Source organism: Hyperolius riggenbachi, chromosome 5, assembly GCF_040937935.1.
Source record: "Hyperolius riggenbachi isolate aHypRig1 chromosome 5, aHypRig1.pri, whole genome shotgun sequence".
NCBI classification, from domain to species: Eukaryota; Metazoa; Chordata; class Amphibia; order Anura; family Hyperoliidae; genus Hyperolius; species Hyperolius riggenbachi.
The window spans coordinates 411,492,756-411,507,842 of record NC_090650.1 but is presented as its reverse complement, the minus strand read 5'-3'; the positions used below and the strand labels follow the sequence as shown (position 1 = coordinate 411,507,842).

The 15,087-nt window shown below is 44.7% G+C and overlaps 1 protein-coding gene across 6 annotated transcripts in view; it reads left to right on the top strand.

The window, feature by feature from the left end:
- ENPP2 (ectonucleotide pyrophosphatase/phosphodiesterase 2) overlaps positions 1-15,087 on the top strand; it is a 201,861-nt gene that overhangs the window by 125,856 nt on the left and 60,918 nt on the right. For all 6 annotated transcript variants that reach the window (XM_068237970.1, XM_068237969.1, XM_068237968.1 and 3 more), the window contains 5 exons: positions 721-752; positions 2,763-2,890; positions 10,869-10,953; positions 11,058-11,145; positions 13,343-13,515. In XM_068237970.1, the coding sequence (XP_068094071.1) occupies positions 721-752; positions 2,763-2,890; positions 10,869-10,953; positions 11,058-11,145; positions 13,343-13,515 (506 nt within the window). The remainder of the gene's footprint in view (positions 1-720; positions 753-2,762; positions 2,891-10,868; positions 10,954-11,057; positions 11,146-13,342; positions 13,516-15,087) is intronic.

The window sequence follows — 15,087 nt, the reverse complement described above, 5'->3', positions numbered from 1 at the left end:
AAGCAGCCTTAGTCTTTGACTAAAAGTATTAGAGGCAGAAGATTCACCGGCTAGCCAGGTAACTGGTATTGTTTAAAAGGGAATAAATATGGCGGCCTCCATATCCCTCTCACTTCAGTTGTCTTTTAAAATTCCTAAGCGTTGGCAGTTAAGAGATGCATTTCATGTTTCACACTTTCAATCAACAAGATTGTAATATGCAAATTAGAGGAGTCGATTGGATCCTAACCTGAGGAGTGTGTGGATTTTTGTACCGACTCCACAGCCCTGGTAAAATCTTTCCTCTCCCTGATTTACATGCTGACATTTTTCACATGGTGACCTTTTTACTGCTGGCAGGTTATGTCAGTGGAAGTAGCTGCTGTTAGCGGTTTACAGCTGTTTCCAACTGCCAAAAAAGCAATTTCCCACAATGCAACAAGGTTCACAGACAGGAAACTGCCAGGACCATGGTCCTCACAGATTTCTGTGGGAGGGGTTTCACCACAAAATCCGCCATACAGAGCCCCCTGATGATCTGTTTGTGAAAAGGTAAAGATTTCTCATGGGAAAGGGAGTGTCGACTACTGATTGGGATAAAGTTCAATTCTTGGTCACGGTTTCTCTTTAATGCACTGGTTATAACCCATTTTCTTACGCTTTAACAAATGCAGTACATTTGTGCATTGTTTTTTGTGTTGCCTTCCATTTAAGTGTTTTTTTTTCTCCTTCTATTTGTAGATGATCCTAAAGTAGTTGTTGCAAATCTTACGGTAAGCCTTGATTTATATTATGAAGTATTTACTTAGAAAACTGAACAAAGTATAATGTTTTTCTTTAGCAGAGTTTGTGCTGTTCTCAGAATATGCTGTGTGATGCAATTAGTGATGAGTAAAATATCTTCTTAAAGTGTAACTGTGGTGAAGATAACATTATGAATTTAATTGCTTATTTTTGTTACAACATTATGGTACTTTATGAATGATTTCAGCGTTTGCCCATTGTAAAATTTTTACACTCCCTGATTTTGTCTGAAATGTATCAAAGGTGACAACATCTTAAAGAGAACCCGAGGTGGGTTTGAAGAATATTATCTGCATACAGAGGCCGGATCTGCCTATACAGCCCAGCCTCTGTTGCTATCCCAAACCCCCCTAAGGTCCCCCTGCACTCTGAAATCCCTCATAAATCACAGCCACGCTGCTGACAAACAGCTTGTCAGAGCTGGCTGTGTTTATCTCTGTAGTGTCAGTCTGCTGCTCTCCCCGCCTCCTGCAGAACTCCGGTCCCCGCCTGCATCCCTTCCCTCCCTGCTGATTGGAGGTAAGGGACGGGGGGCAGGGACCGGAGCTATGCAGGAGGCGGGGAGCAGCTGAGACTGACACTACAGATGTAAACACAGCCTCACAGCATGGCTGTGATTTATGGGGGATTGCAGAGTGCAGGGGGACCTTAGGGGGGTTTGGGATAGCAACAGAGGCTGGGCTGTATAGGCAGATCCAGCCTCTGTATGCAGATAACATTCGTTAAACACACCTCGGGTTCTCTTTAAGTACTGGCAGGTGATCTCTACAGAATATTTGGTTACTGAGAGTTCCCAAGCCAGGAGAAATTATACCTCGTCTCCTATAAGGCTAGGCTAAGCATCATCAAGAGTGCGGGGTTACATAGCAATATACAGCAATGTGTAATGATGCTGAAACCAGGACAGTTACTGTAAAAGTGGGTATCTTGAATAATTTACTTCATTCTACTATGTCACTGGCATAATAGATAATCGGTCTGTGGACATTTTCAGGTTTGAAGTTCATTTATCCTCCTCTCACTCTGTGGCATGCTGTGATGTAGTGTGCAGCAATTGTCACTGTGGGTTCTTCCTCACCCAGTAGAATGTAGAGTTTTTAGGATAAGAACCATTAGTTCTTATGGGAACTGTGAGGTAAAAAACAAATCCAGATGCTTACCTAAGAAGCGGGAAGGCTCTGGGTCCTATAGAGCCTCCCCTCTCCTCTCCCGGTGCCCTCGGTGCTGCGCTGTCCCCGGTAGCAGTATTTGACTAATTTGGTCAAATACTGCTCGCACCGCTGGCAAAGGTGACTTCCAAAAGTCTTTCGGAGCCTGAGTGCTCCCGAAGACGAGCCTCTCTCACACATTCGCGTGTGTGCAGTATGGAGCTGCCCGTCTTCGGGAGGACTCGGCTCCCAAAGACTTCCAAAGTCCCCCGCAGTGGGGGATTTAAATGGGGGAGCTGCCGCTGCAACGAGGGCATCAGGAGAGGAGAGGGAAGGCTCATTAGGACCCAGAGCCTTCCCTCTCCTTAGGTAAGTATCTGGTTCCTTTTTTTTCTTTTTTAAAGACTCCCATTATCTTTAAAGTGGGTGTGGTTGCAATATATCTGGGGCAGTACAGCAGGAATTGTGGGCCTCATCCTAAAGGGTCCTCTGGTCAGTGTTGGCATAGTCTATTCTACCTGGGTTTGTATGTATGTCTGTGCCTCCTAGACTCTATTTCCAAGTTGTGAGCACTCAGTATGTAGTAACTCGGTACTTGCCTCTCTTTAGGGTTTTGGGGATTTTTCAAAAGTATGAGGCAAAGTATGAGGCAAATTTAAAGTCGGTGTCTCTCTGGCATTCTCACACACAAACGCACATTTTTAGAGTCTGATGCCTAAAAAAAAGTTTGTGTAAACTAGGCCTTAGGCTGTTTAGGTTTTTTATCATTGATAACTGTTACAAAATGCTTATACTGTGCTCATTTATTTATTTATTTATTCTTTTTGCTAGTGTAAAAAACCAGACCAGCACTTTAAAGCTTATCTGAAACAGCACCTTCCAAAGAGACTCCACTATGCCAATAACCGAAGGATAGAAGACATCCATCTGCTGGTGGACAGGAAATGGCACGTTGCAAGGTCAGTAGCCAATTACATCCTACAATAACAATAAACCACATTTCTGCTCTAGTCTGAACATGCTTATTTTTGCTGAGGTCCTTGCTGAACCCAGCTTGACCTACAGAGATGACAAGAAAATCTGCGTGGTGGTTACATTCATCTGTTAAAGCATGGACCTTTTTATGTTTGTCATTTTCAACATTAGAGGCAGGGGTGGACTGGGCTGGGGAAGGAGGAGGTATTTCAAACCTAACCCCCCCCCCCCCCCCCCGTCATTTCCCACCACCTCCACATGAAGCTGGGGCAAGTGGTTGAGGGGGGGCATGACTTCTTTCCTCCCTCCTTCTCCTTGGACCCCAAATCCTGTGCTTTCCCCAGTATAGGCATAGTCAGAGCAGTGTCATACTTCCCACTTGTCCTCAGCAGATTTCCTCTCTCTGCCTCCTGGTTTTGCTGCAGGTCATGTGATTACATGCGATATTCAGGAGATCATGAGAGGCAGAGAGTGGGTTGCTGCCGTAGTGGATGGATGAGAGAAGCTTGAATGGTTGATACTCTACCGCAAGCACCACTTCTGTGCTTACTCTGCATGTACAAGAGCAGGCCCTAGGAGAGGGAAGGAGGTAAAAAGTCAGGCCTCTGTCCCCGCCAGGGAAATGGTTTTACTATTTGGAGGAGGTGGGAAGGGGGGCTGGTGGGCACTGGTGCTATCTGGCTGCCTATACTGGGGGACACCTCTTGCTGCCTTTACTGGGTGAACACTTCTGGCTACTGGGGACTATCTCTGTCCATGTATTCTGGGACACTTCTGGCTACATTTACTGTGGAGGGACAACCTCTGGCTACCTTTTCTAGGTGTGACTTGTCTGGCAACCTATACTGGGGTAACACTTTTGACCACCTATACAAGAGGGTTATGTCTGGCTACCTAATACTATGGGGAAAGGGGAATAGATCTGTCTACTGAATACTTTTGCGAAGCTTATCTGAATTCCTAATACTATTTTGGGGAGACATTTTGACTACTTTCCACTGCTAATTGGGGGACTCATGAGACTACTGCTAATTGGGAGGTTAATCCATGTACCTAATACTGATATTTAGGAGCACACTTGGCTACCAATAATACTGTCTGGGGACGAGGTCATGCATGGTTTGCTAATATTAGCTGGGGGACTCGCCTGCTGCTAACTGGCTGGGACTACATCTGGCTGCTTAATACTAAAATCTAGAGTCTTACTTATTTTATTTGGGAGAACATGGCTATTTAATTTTTGTATATACTTATTTTATCTTAAGGCACCTAACTACTTCATTCTCTTATCTGAAGGCATGTAATTCTTTCCCCTGGAGACATGCGACTACTACTTAATTCTTTTATCTGGAGGCATGCGACTACTACTTAATTCTTTTATCTGGAGGCATGGGACGATTTCATTCTTTTATCTGGAGGCATGTAACTACTTAATTCGCTTATCTGGAGGCATGTGTGGGGAAATGTTTGCTGCATTTCATATGTGGGGAAATGTTTGCTGCATTTCATATGTGGGGTAATGACTGCTGCCTTTCACATGTGGGGTAATGCTTGCTGCAGTACTGACCAACCGGACCCTGCAGACTCGCGGCACGACCTTGAGCAGAGTGGCGCCGGCACAGAAGGAGACAGAGAGGAGAGTCCCTGCTACTCTGACAGGCATGTTGAATTTGTCAGTTTGTGTGTGTGGGGAGAGGGGTTGCAGTTTCGGCAAACTGGCATAGCGAAATATTGGGGGGGGGGGGGGAGGGGGGTTGCTATACATTACCATTGATATATTTGCACACAGGAAAGATATGTATTTGGGCTGGGTCTTCCGCAAAAGGACCACTAGATTAAGTGCCCCTTCACCAGTCCAAAAGGACCCTGTTCTCCCCTGGTTTGATGCTTCCGTGTGTTTCAGTGACCATACTAATAATCTTTTAAGCTAGAAATACACTGCTAGGACCCTTATTCAAATAACTTTACCCCTGTTTTTTCTGACAGGCAATGTTTTCACACCTTATCAATAAAAAAAAAACTATTAAGCCACCAGCAAGCAAAAAGATTTATCAAAACATACTTTCTTGAAGCATGATTAGTAGTAGTGTGTAGTGTGTGCAATTTAAAAATAAATACACGCACGCACGATTGGTAGTTCTTGTACATATGGTTATCTCATCCTGTTGAATCGTTTTAGCTGCAAGCTGGAGAGCACTACAGAGCGAATCTGTTAAATTGGGTGCAAAGCCGAGGAGGTAAGCTAGGCGCCATCATAGGCCACAATACAGTTTGCTGCTATGGAGGTACAGACTGGGTAATTTTGGTGACGGAGAATACTGTATAGTCGAACTCCAGCTAGGGGTGGTGTTTGGTGGCTTCAGTGGCCTGGATGCGGGTGTTGGCGGTTCGATTCTGGCAGTGGGCATTCAGCAACAGTATAGCCGGTGCTACTTGCTGCCTCGTTGCGGCGTTTGTGAGCACCGGTAGGTCGATTTCAGTAATAAGTGCTCTGCTATATCATAGTTGGGGAAGGGGAGGTTAATTCGGTCACTGGTGGTTTGGCTTCAGCGAGCACCGAGGGTTCATAATAGTGCTGGGCACTTGACTATAATATAACTGAGCGCCAGGGAGTTTGTGTAGGTGTCAGGGGTTCGCCTGCTGTGAGCACCAAGGGTTAGGTAGCATATGGCGACTGCCTCTAGTATAGCAGAGTGCCAGGGAGTTAGTCATTACTGTTGGGTTTAGGTAGAGAGCATGTTAGTGTTAGGCATAAGTAGGGGGTTGGATTAGTATTGGACTTAAAGGAGGGTTAATGTGAGGTTTAAGTTAGGGAAGCTGTTGGTAGAATATCGGTAGGTAACCTAACCAGTATTCTACCTAGTGACATAATCCAGTGCCCAAATTAACAGTAGGGAGATCAGTGTAGGAGTGCTGACTAAACAGTTATGAATGCTTTGTTCTTCCCAGACTCCTCTTTTAGCCGGGTGCTCCACCCAGCTAATTTTGTGGAGCATCCAGCTGTCTTCAGCTCATCTCCTCCTATGCTGTATGCAGAGTTGCGCCAGTCCTGCATTTCCCCGGTTGCACTCCACCCGGTTACTTTTTCATGCCACCTGGCTGGAAATTCTGGGGAACATTGAAGTGCTTAGTACTATTCACCTATAAAAAGGTGTGTGTAGACATAATTAACGCTCATAATGAATGTGTTTTAACAAGATATGTGATTATGTATGGGTAGAACGTTTCAGGTTTGGCGATTTGTGGTTAAGGTAAATCTGGAAGCAGATCAACAAAGTAATTATGTGCCATTAGTGGGGTCATATGATTGTACTCTTCTAAGATCAAATCCAAGCTAAGCTGCTTGCGTCACTTTACAAGTACATCTAATGTTCTTTTCTGCTAAGCTGACCATAAACGCACCAGTGTGCTGGAGTGGAAGAAACTTCTGCCACATTCTTCTTATTTTTGTGAGGCCAGAATAATTAGTGCTGCTAATCCGTGTGTGATCCTCTTCATCTGAGGCTCCGAGTTCCCGCTAGTCGGTGGAACAGTTTCTGGTTTCAGTGAATACTATTTAAAGTGTACCCGTGGTGGATTAGGGGAAAAGAGATCCTTACCTAGGTAGAAGGAAGCATCTGGATCCTGCAGAGCTTCCTCACATCCTTCTGGCCCTCACCGTTGCCACGCATGGAACCATCACAGCATTCTAACTAGAGCTTGTCGGATTTCTGATCATGTTTGCAGTCCTCTTCATGCACGAGTGTGACCATACTGCACCTGTGGGAGTCTGGCTGCATCTGTGCAGTAAACTGGAGCCACTCCTGACCACCCAGCTTCATGCTACTACATAGGCACAGCCGTGCATGTGCAGCACAACCACACTCATGCATAAAGACGACTGCAGTGAGGAGCGAGGAGGACACAAGAAGCCTCTGGAGGATCGTTTCGGTATGCTTGCTCTCAGTCACTGCCAATGGGGCCAAAGATGGTGGTGCCATCTGCAAATTTGATGACCTTGACTGAGTCAGACGATGAGGTACAGCTGGGAGAAAACAAGTTTGTTTTCCTTGCACCATTTGTAAATACATTCCATTTTGGTATGTTTGCTCTACGTCTCTGCCAATGAGGCCAAGGATGGTGGTGTCGTCTGCATAATTGCTGACCTTGAGAGTCGGCAGATGAGGAACAGCTGTTTTGTACAGGGAGAACATGATCGTTGACAGAACGCTGCGGGGGTGCCTGTTTTGGTAGTTTTTTCCTAGGAGGAGCAATAGCCAAGCTTGACTAGTTGTGTCCTGTTGGTGACAGAGTGCTTAATCCACGCACCTAATGAGGTCGAGACTGGGTTGAGCAGGGTTGTTGTGCTGGATGTATGGGCAAATGGTATTGAAGAGAACCATTGCATTCTGGGATATAGAAGTATGGCTGCACTGCATTTCACTAGCACTCCTAATCTGATTGCTGGAGGGGATTGTGGCTCCGTTACCACTCTGCTCTTTCCCCAATGTTTGAGTTGTATGGAGTAGAGTGCCTTTGGCTGGATGACCCGGGGTTCCTATATCTTGCAGCAGGGTGCCATGCTGCTGTAAGGTGGCCTGCCAGCCACGTGAACACGTTGGGAGCAGCGTGTCATGTGATTGTGCAGGTTATTTGTAAAATTTTTGTATTTGTGGTATTTACCATTCATATTTTTGCCCAAAACTTTGAACTCTGTTACCGTTCTACAATGATCCCCAATAGTCCTGACCAGCTTTGTCTAAAAATTAATTGCATATGTATGGTACTGAACAAACGAGTGCTATAGTTTGATTTTATGTGGTTCTGGGAAGACTAATAAATCCACTGTGGAGAATGCTTAGTACTCATGAAGCAATTTCCCATCCGATTGATGCGAATCAGATAATTATTTCCAACTTGTCTGATCTAGTTCTGATCAATAACGGGAAAGATTTTCCGTAGTTAATTTGGGAAAATCAATCCCGTTATCAAGTGGGAGCAGTTTTGACGTGTACACACGATAGTTTTCCGTCAGCTTACCTGTTGATAGGACGATTAATTGAATCATGCATATTCCAGCATTATAGTTTAAGAGTACTTGGACCATATGCAATTCACTTTTTCTCCTAGGTGAAATTTTCACACGTTAGTAATGGCTTTTAAGCCAGCAGCAAGCAAGAAAATAAGAATAATTTTGACAATACCCTTTCACCTAGTTTTCGTCCATTCTCAATTGCAGATTGCTGAAAAGTTAGTTAAAATAGAAGATGGAAAATTTAACTCCTAGAAGAAAACTTTGGAGATAAAGTGAATTGCATATGGCCCCTTGTGTAATGAGAGTTGCCTTTCCAGAATCTCGTAAATGTATCCATGTGCCTCTTTAGGAATTGAATTTAGTGTGAGGGATCAAAATAAGGCTGAATAGGAGAAGATTAAAGTGGTCAGGCAGAGGTCATCATGGAAACAAAAGCAAGAAGGGCGTTCATATTTCGTAGAACCTGGAATTAATACATACCTCCCAACTTTTTGAGATGAGAAAAAGGGACACTTAAGCCACGCCCTAGTCACACCCCTGGCCACGCCCTCACCACACCTCTAGTCACGCATACCATAAAGATTTCATAAGAAAAATGTTGTTTTATCATTTAAACCACGCTGGTCCTTTCTATTCTGATTCATTTTCCTTCATAGTAACATTTTAAAATTAGAAATGTATTAATTTAAAGGTTGGGAATAAAGTTTAGAGTCAATCAAACACATTTTTAGTATAGAAATATATATATTTACATAGAAAGAGGGACAAAGTCCTGAAAGAGGGACAAATGAGGGTGAAAGAAGGACAGAGGGACAGTGCTCCCAAAAAGGGACTGTCCCTACGAACAAGGGACAGTTGGGAGCTATGTTAATATAGTAAAGTAAGGTAAAATCCCAAATATTATTAAGGGCCTATTCTGAAGACCGCATCGTCAATACTTATGCTGGGCATACACTGCTCGTTTTATATTACCAATCGAGCCTCTGATGCCTCGATTGATAATATTCAACCTGTCCGATACCCCGCCGGATCGATTCTGCGCTCTATACTGGCGGGGAGAACAATGGGAGCAAACGAAACGCTGACTAGCAGCTCCCGCGGGGACGAGTGGGAATCGATCCGTGCGGACGAGCAGTGATGCGCTGGCTCGATACCAGCGCATTCTCGAGCAGTTTATGCCCAGCATAATACTGGAGTACCTCTATATAGGTGACTATGCAAGAGAATCTATTCTTTTGTACCAAGTCCCCAGCTTTTAACTTAGCTGTACAAATATCAGTTGTTCCAGGATGATTGATTTCTGTTCATACATTTGTATGAACCATTTAACTGAGTTAACTGGCCACACCCTCTTTAGCACCTCTCTAATCACTTATTTAAAAGGCCCAACTTGAAACAATGTGGCTGGATTTATGTGTTTTTTCATTTTGACCAACGGAATGTCAGATATACCACGCAATGCCAGAGGGTTTCTCATTTTACCATGTAGTCACAGGAACATCCCAGTTCTTCATTCACAGTGGTTGAACAGAGGACTATTGCTACGGGCTTGGCCACTTGATCTGGAATTACCGCCTTACGGCCTGCCTGTCTTAAAATGTGTTAAGCTCCCGTGGGTGCCGTTATTGGGGGCTGGTTTTAATCAACGATCATCTAAACAAGTCTTTTAACATGAATTATAGTCATGTGTCCTGTTCAAAGATGAATCCCAAAAGGGACCCAATAACCTTCTATACGTAGCATGAAGTTGAAACTGCGCAAAACAGTGCAGGGAAATGTGAATTACGGCTATAGCAGCGCTCGGACAGTAATTTAAGCACCATCAAAAGACTGAGACCAAGTTACTTTAAAAACAGTGTAATTCAGGCGCCAGCAATAGCGGGCAGCCGAATTACGTCTAACCCCCATGTCCCTGGCAGCCTGAAGGTTGACTAGTAATTAACGCCCCCGGAACTTTTGCAGGAACAGGGTGAGATGTTTTTTGGCTTCACCCTGCACCCAAATTTAGTGATAGGCTCACGAGTAGTAACAAATAGTTACCTACCCAAATTCGTGATTCAAATGAGGCTTAATTGCCTCAGCTGTGTGCATGGGAGACGGGGGGTTAATTACCCAGAATTCCGTCTGCTTCTATGCATCGCAAACGTCTTGCACGCTGCCTATGGGACGCGTTGCACGACTCAATACTGCACTTCCTCGTTCGGCTTGAAGGAGGAAGTGCGTGGTAGTGAGTCTTGCAACGCGTCCCATAGGCTACGTGCAAGACTTTTGGGAAGCACGGAATTCTGGGTAATTAACCCACCTTCTCCCATGCACACAGTTGAGGAAATTATGCCTCATTTGAATCACAAATTTGAGTAGGTAACTACTCGTTACTACTCGTTAACCCATCGCTACCCAAATTTCCTGGCGCGGTTTTTGCCCATGTGCACATGAGGTTACCTGTATCCCAATCTGCACAGATAACAGTAAGTTATGATTTACTAGACGCTAATTTGTTAGCCGGCGTATTGCGCGGCATCGACCCCCTACAACTGCAACCTCTGCTCACCAGGCCCTGGCATGTGTACTACACTGGCACACACGGACGCAGACAACTGCCGTTTTATAAGGAAGAATAATTGTGGCCCCATTCTTACTAGTTGTAAAATATCTATTTACACTACAGACGTGCTATTGGCTGGCAAACGCACTTTCAGCACAACTTCCTCTTGGCTTTGTCAAGAAATGTACAATGTAGGAGAGGTGACCAGCATGCCAGCAGCTGGGGAATGTTGATGTAAAGTGCGCAGCATTGCGATAAGGAAGTGATCTTCTACAAGCACTAGCCACCTTCAATGACAAGTGTACCTCTTTGTTGCATTAATGTTCCGTGTCAAGAACTAGAGCTACGCGGCATTGAAAATTGTCTCTCCTGAGTGCCTCTTATCTGTATGTTCTCCACTTAGGAAACCTGTAGATGTCTACAAAAAGACCAACAAATGTGGATTCCAAGGAGATCATGGCTACGACAACAAGTTCAGCAGCATGCAGGTACCAATTGTGGAAACTTATTGGACTTAAAAAAATGACCTTAAATTATTTTTATGGAACACAGATGTATTGACTTGTTTTTCTGTCCTTGTTTTTCTTTTAAGACTGTCTTTATGGGATATGGACCTACCTTCAAATACAAACACAAAGTCATTCCATTTGAAAACATTGAATTGTACAATGTCATGTGTGGTAAGCAACTTTCTCACATTGATTTGCAGTCATGACATGTGTTTTAGCAGAGGAGGTATAGGGCATGCCATCACCACTTTCTGTCGGCCATTGAGGGTGTTTAGTTTCAGTCTCAAATTTCTGGGTAATTACATCCTCCATAATTTTTAGATTAGAAAAAGAGAATAGTGAATATGTGACTAGATCAGTATGTAAGTGTACAGTATAGTTATAAGAAAAAAGTACACCCTTTTTTCAGTATTTAACATTTTGCTTAAGAAAAAAATCTGGTTCTTATCAGGTGTTTAGTCATTGGGAACCACTTTATAAAAAAAGAAACCAGTTACTTACCTAAGGAGAGGGAAGGCTCTGTGTCACAGTGAGCCTTACCTCTCCTCTCCCGGTGCCCGCGGTGCTGTGCTGTCCCCGGGAGCAGTATTTGACTAAATTGGTCAAATACGGCTCCTTCTGCTGGCAAAGGTGACTTTGGAAGACTTCGGGACCCAGAGTACTCCTGAAGACAGGCCGCTCCATACTGTGCACGCGCGAGCGCCCTCTATCGTGCATGCGCAGTATGGAGCCACCTGTCTTCGGGAGAACTTGGCTCCCGAAGACTTCCAAAGTCCCCCGGTGGTGGGGGATTTGAACGGGGGAGCCAGCGCTGCACTGAGGGCACCGACAGAGGAGAGGTAAGGCTCATTAGGACCCAGAACCTTCCCTCTCCTTAGGCAAGTATCTGGTTTCTTTTTTTATAAAGTGGTTCCCAATAACTTTAATAAAAGGGAACTGTGTGTGAACACTATACCAAGGAGGGAAGACATCAGCAATGATCTCAGAGAAGCAATCGTTTCTGCCCATCAATCTGGGAAGGGTTTTAAGATCATTTTTTTTGACGGTGTGAAGTCCATTTTACAGGGAGAAAGATAATTTACTTGTAGAAAATATTGAATATTTATTTTAAATTGTACAATTTTTCACAATGGTGATCCTTGAATTATTAAAGTTCATGACCGAGCATTAAAATTATACAGAACATTTATGGCTTGTTTGGAAGTGTTTCTAGGAGAAAGTCGTCTTTTGCTTAAAACGTGGCTGTGTGGCTTGTGATTTGTTCAGAAGCATTTTGATATCCCAAGACTTCTGGAATGGTGTCCTTAGGGCAGATGAGACTGCAGTGGAGACATTTTGCTACAATGTACATTGCCACGTTTGGCAAAAAACTATCATATCTCCTAACTGTCAAGTGTGATAGTGGAGGGGTAATGATTCGGGCTTATTCGTAGCTGGAGGATCTGGCACCTTGCAGTTATTCAAAGTATTCTAAAGTCTAATGTACGGCCAAAATTGAGTCATGCAACACGACCACAATCACAGCAGCAAATCTGCAACAAAATGTCAGAAAAAGAAGAGTCAAAGTGTTGTAATGGCCCTGTTAAAGTCCAGACCTAAGCCCAATTGAAATGATGTAGCGGGACCTTAAGACAGCTTTGAAAACATGAGGCGCGAGACAGATGATCATGCAGAAAACGATTGCTTCAGTTTTTTGCCACTGAAGGCAGTTTAACCAAAGCTATTGAGTCATGGGGTGTTCTTTGTTTTTCACACGTGTCTTTCTCCATTTTGGCTTCATTTGTGTTAATTAATGCCGCAGTAGTATCTGATAAGAACCAGGTGGATTTCCTTTGTCCTTTTTCTTATGGCATTAGATATGTGGCTGCTTTATTAAAACTGAAATGTGTTGCAATAGTTCAGGTAATGGCCAAGGTACATACCAAGGTTGTTGGTTTGTTTTTTTACTTGTCTGGACTTTTAATCTATGATTTAATTCCATTTGATGTGCTGCTTGGTCTGAGCCCTTGCCCTTTTTCTCCCAATGCTATGTGACCTTTTTTCCTGCATTTTTAAGTTCTTTCACTCTTAATTTCAAAGTGAATTGGTGAATGACACAAATCACAAATCAATGACTGTTCACATGCAAAATAAATGCAAATGGTCAAATACCCAATTCACGTGACTGGGTAAAACTGGCAGTGAGTGAGTGTTCCTGCTGCCTAATGAGCTGAGTGGCTTGGCACACACTTTGGAGGTGAAGTAGTGGCACAACACCTGTGTGAATTTAACCTTTGTGGGGTATTTTTGGTATAAGGTTTTGGGGTTCTTTTTGGGATTGTTTTCCTTTAAAATGAATTCTATTCATGCTTCATGTTCTTTTGTTCAGATCTTATTGGACTAAAACCAGCCCCAAATAATGGCACCCACGGGAGCTTAAATCACATCTTAAGACAGGCAGGCCATAAGCCAGCAATTCCAGATGAAGTGGCCAAGCCCGTACCAATAGTCCTCTCTTCGACCACTGTGAATGAGGAACTGGGGTGTTCCTGTGACAGCAAGGTAAAATGGGAAACCCTCTGGCATCGTATTGTATATGTGATGTCGCGTTTTCCTATTGGACATGGGAAGGTTGGGTCATGTGACATGTTCCCTCCTACTTTTTTGTTGTATGTGTCCTCATTGGAAAGATTTTCAAATCACTTCTGTACCTGTAACACAAAGACTAAATGAAATCCAACACAAGGCGGTAGCTGCTACCAGTGCTCAACTTCATGAGCATTAAGTTGGCCACTAATGATACAATCTTAACAAATGTATATAGTATTAGAGTAAATTGAGTGAATACATTGAATGAATCATTGAGACAGTCCCTTATATTACATAGAAATGGGAAGATTTGATGAAAAAGATTGGATCATTAGTTGCCACCGTTAGGGAAATGCTGCTTGTTTGGCAGTTGGAAGCAGCCGCTTCTTTCCTACAATGCAACACGATTCACTAATGCGCGCATCCGCTGGCATTAGGCTCCGCCCACCCGCTATGACATCCCGCCGGCCATACGGACACGCCGGCGGGATGTTAACCCCCGATCTGCCGCATACAAAGCGTATAATACGCTTTGTATTGTATACAAAGCGTATTATACAGGCTGCCTCCTGCCCTGGTGGTCCCAGTGTCTGAGGGACCACCAGGGCAGGCTGCAGCCACCCTAGTCTGCACCGAAATACACTGATCTGACCCCCCCTGCCCACCCCCCAGACCACTGTTTGCACCCAATCACTCCCCTAATCACCCATCAATCACTCCCTGTCACTATCTGTCAACGCTATTTTTTTTAGTCCCTAAACTGCCCCCTGGGGACGTCTGATCACCCCCCACCCCTCAGATTCTCCCCAGACCCCTCCCCCCCAGACCCCCTCCCCCTGTGTACTGTATGCATCTATCCCCCCTGATAACCTGTCAATCACCCATCAATCACCCCCTGTCACTGCCACCCATCAATCAGCCCCTAACCTGACCCATTGTGGGCAATCTGATCACCCACCCACACCATTAGATCGCCTGCAGACCCGACGTCAGATCACCTCCCAAGTGCACGGTTTACATCTGTTCTCACCTCTAAACACCCACTAATTACCCTTCAATCACCCCCTGTCACCACCTGTCACTGCTACCCATCCGATTAGACCCCTATCTGCCCCTAGGGCACCCAATCACCTGCCCACACCCTCAGAACGCCCTCAGACCCCAGCCCTGATCACCTCGCCAGTGCATTGCTTGCATCTATTCCCCCCCCCCACCCCCCCCACTAATCACACCTTGAGACACCCATCAATCACCTCCTGTCACCACCTGTCACCCCCTAGCACACCTACCCATCAAATCGGGCCCTAATTTGCCCCGTGTGGGCTCCTGATCACTCGGCCAAACCCTCAGATCCCCCTCAGACCCCCTCATTTTCCCCCCGCCCCCCCCCCCCCTCCCCCAGTATTCCTTTAAATATCAGGTATGTAAGTGGCTGACTCAGTCCTGACTCAGACAGGAAGTGACTAGTGTGACCCGCACTGATTAGAAATTCCAACTATAAAACACTTTCCTAGCAGAAAATGGCTTCTGAGAGCAGGACAGAGA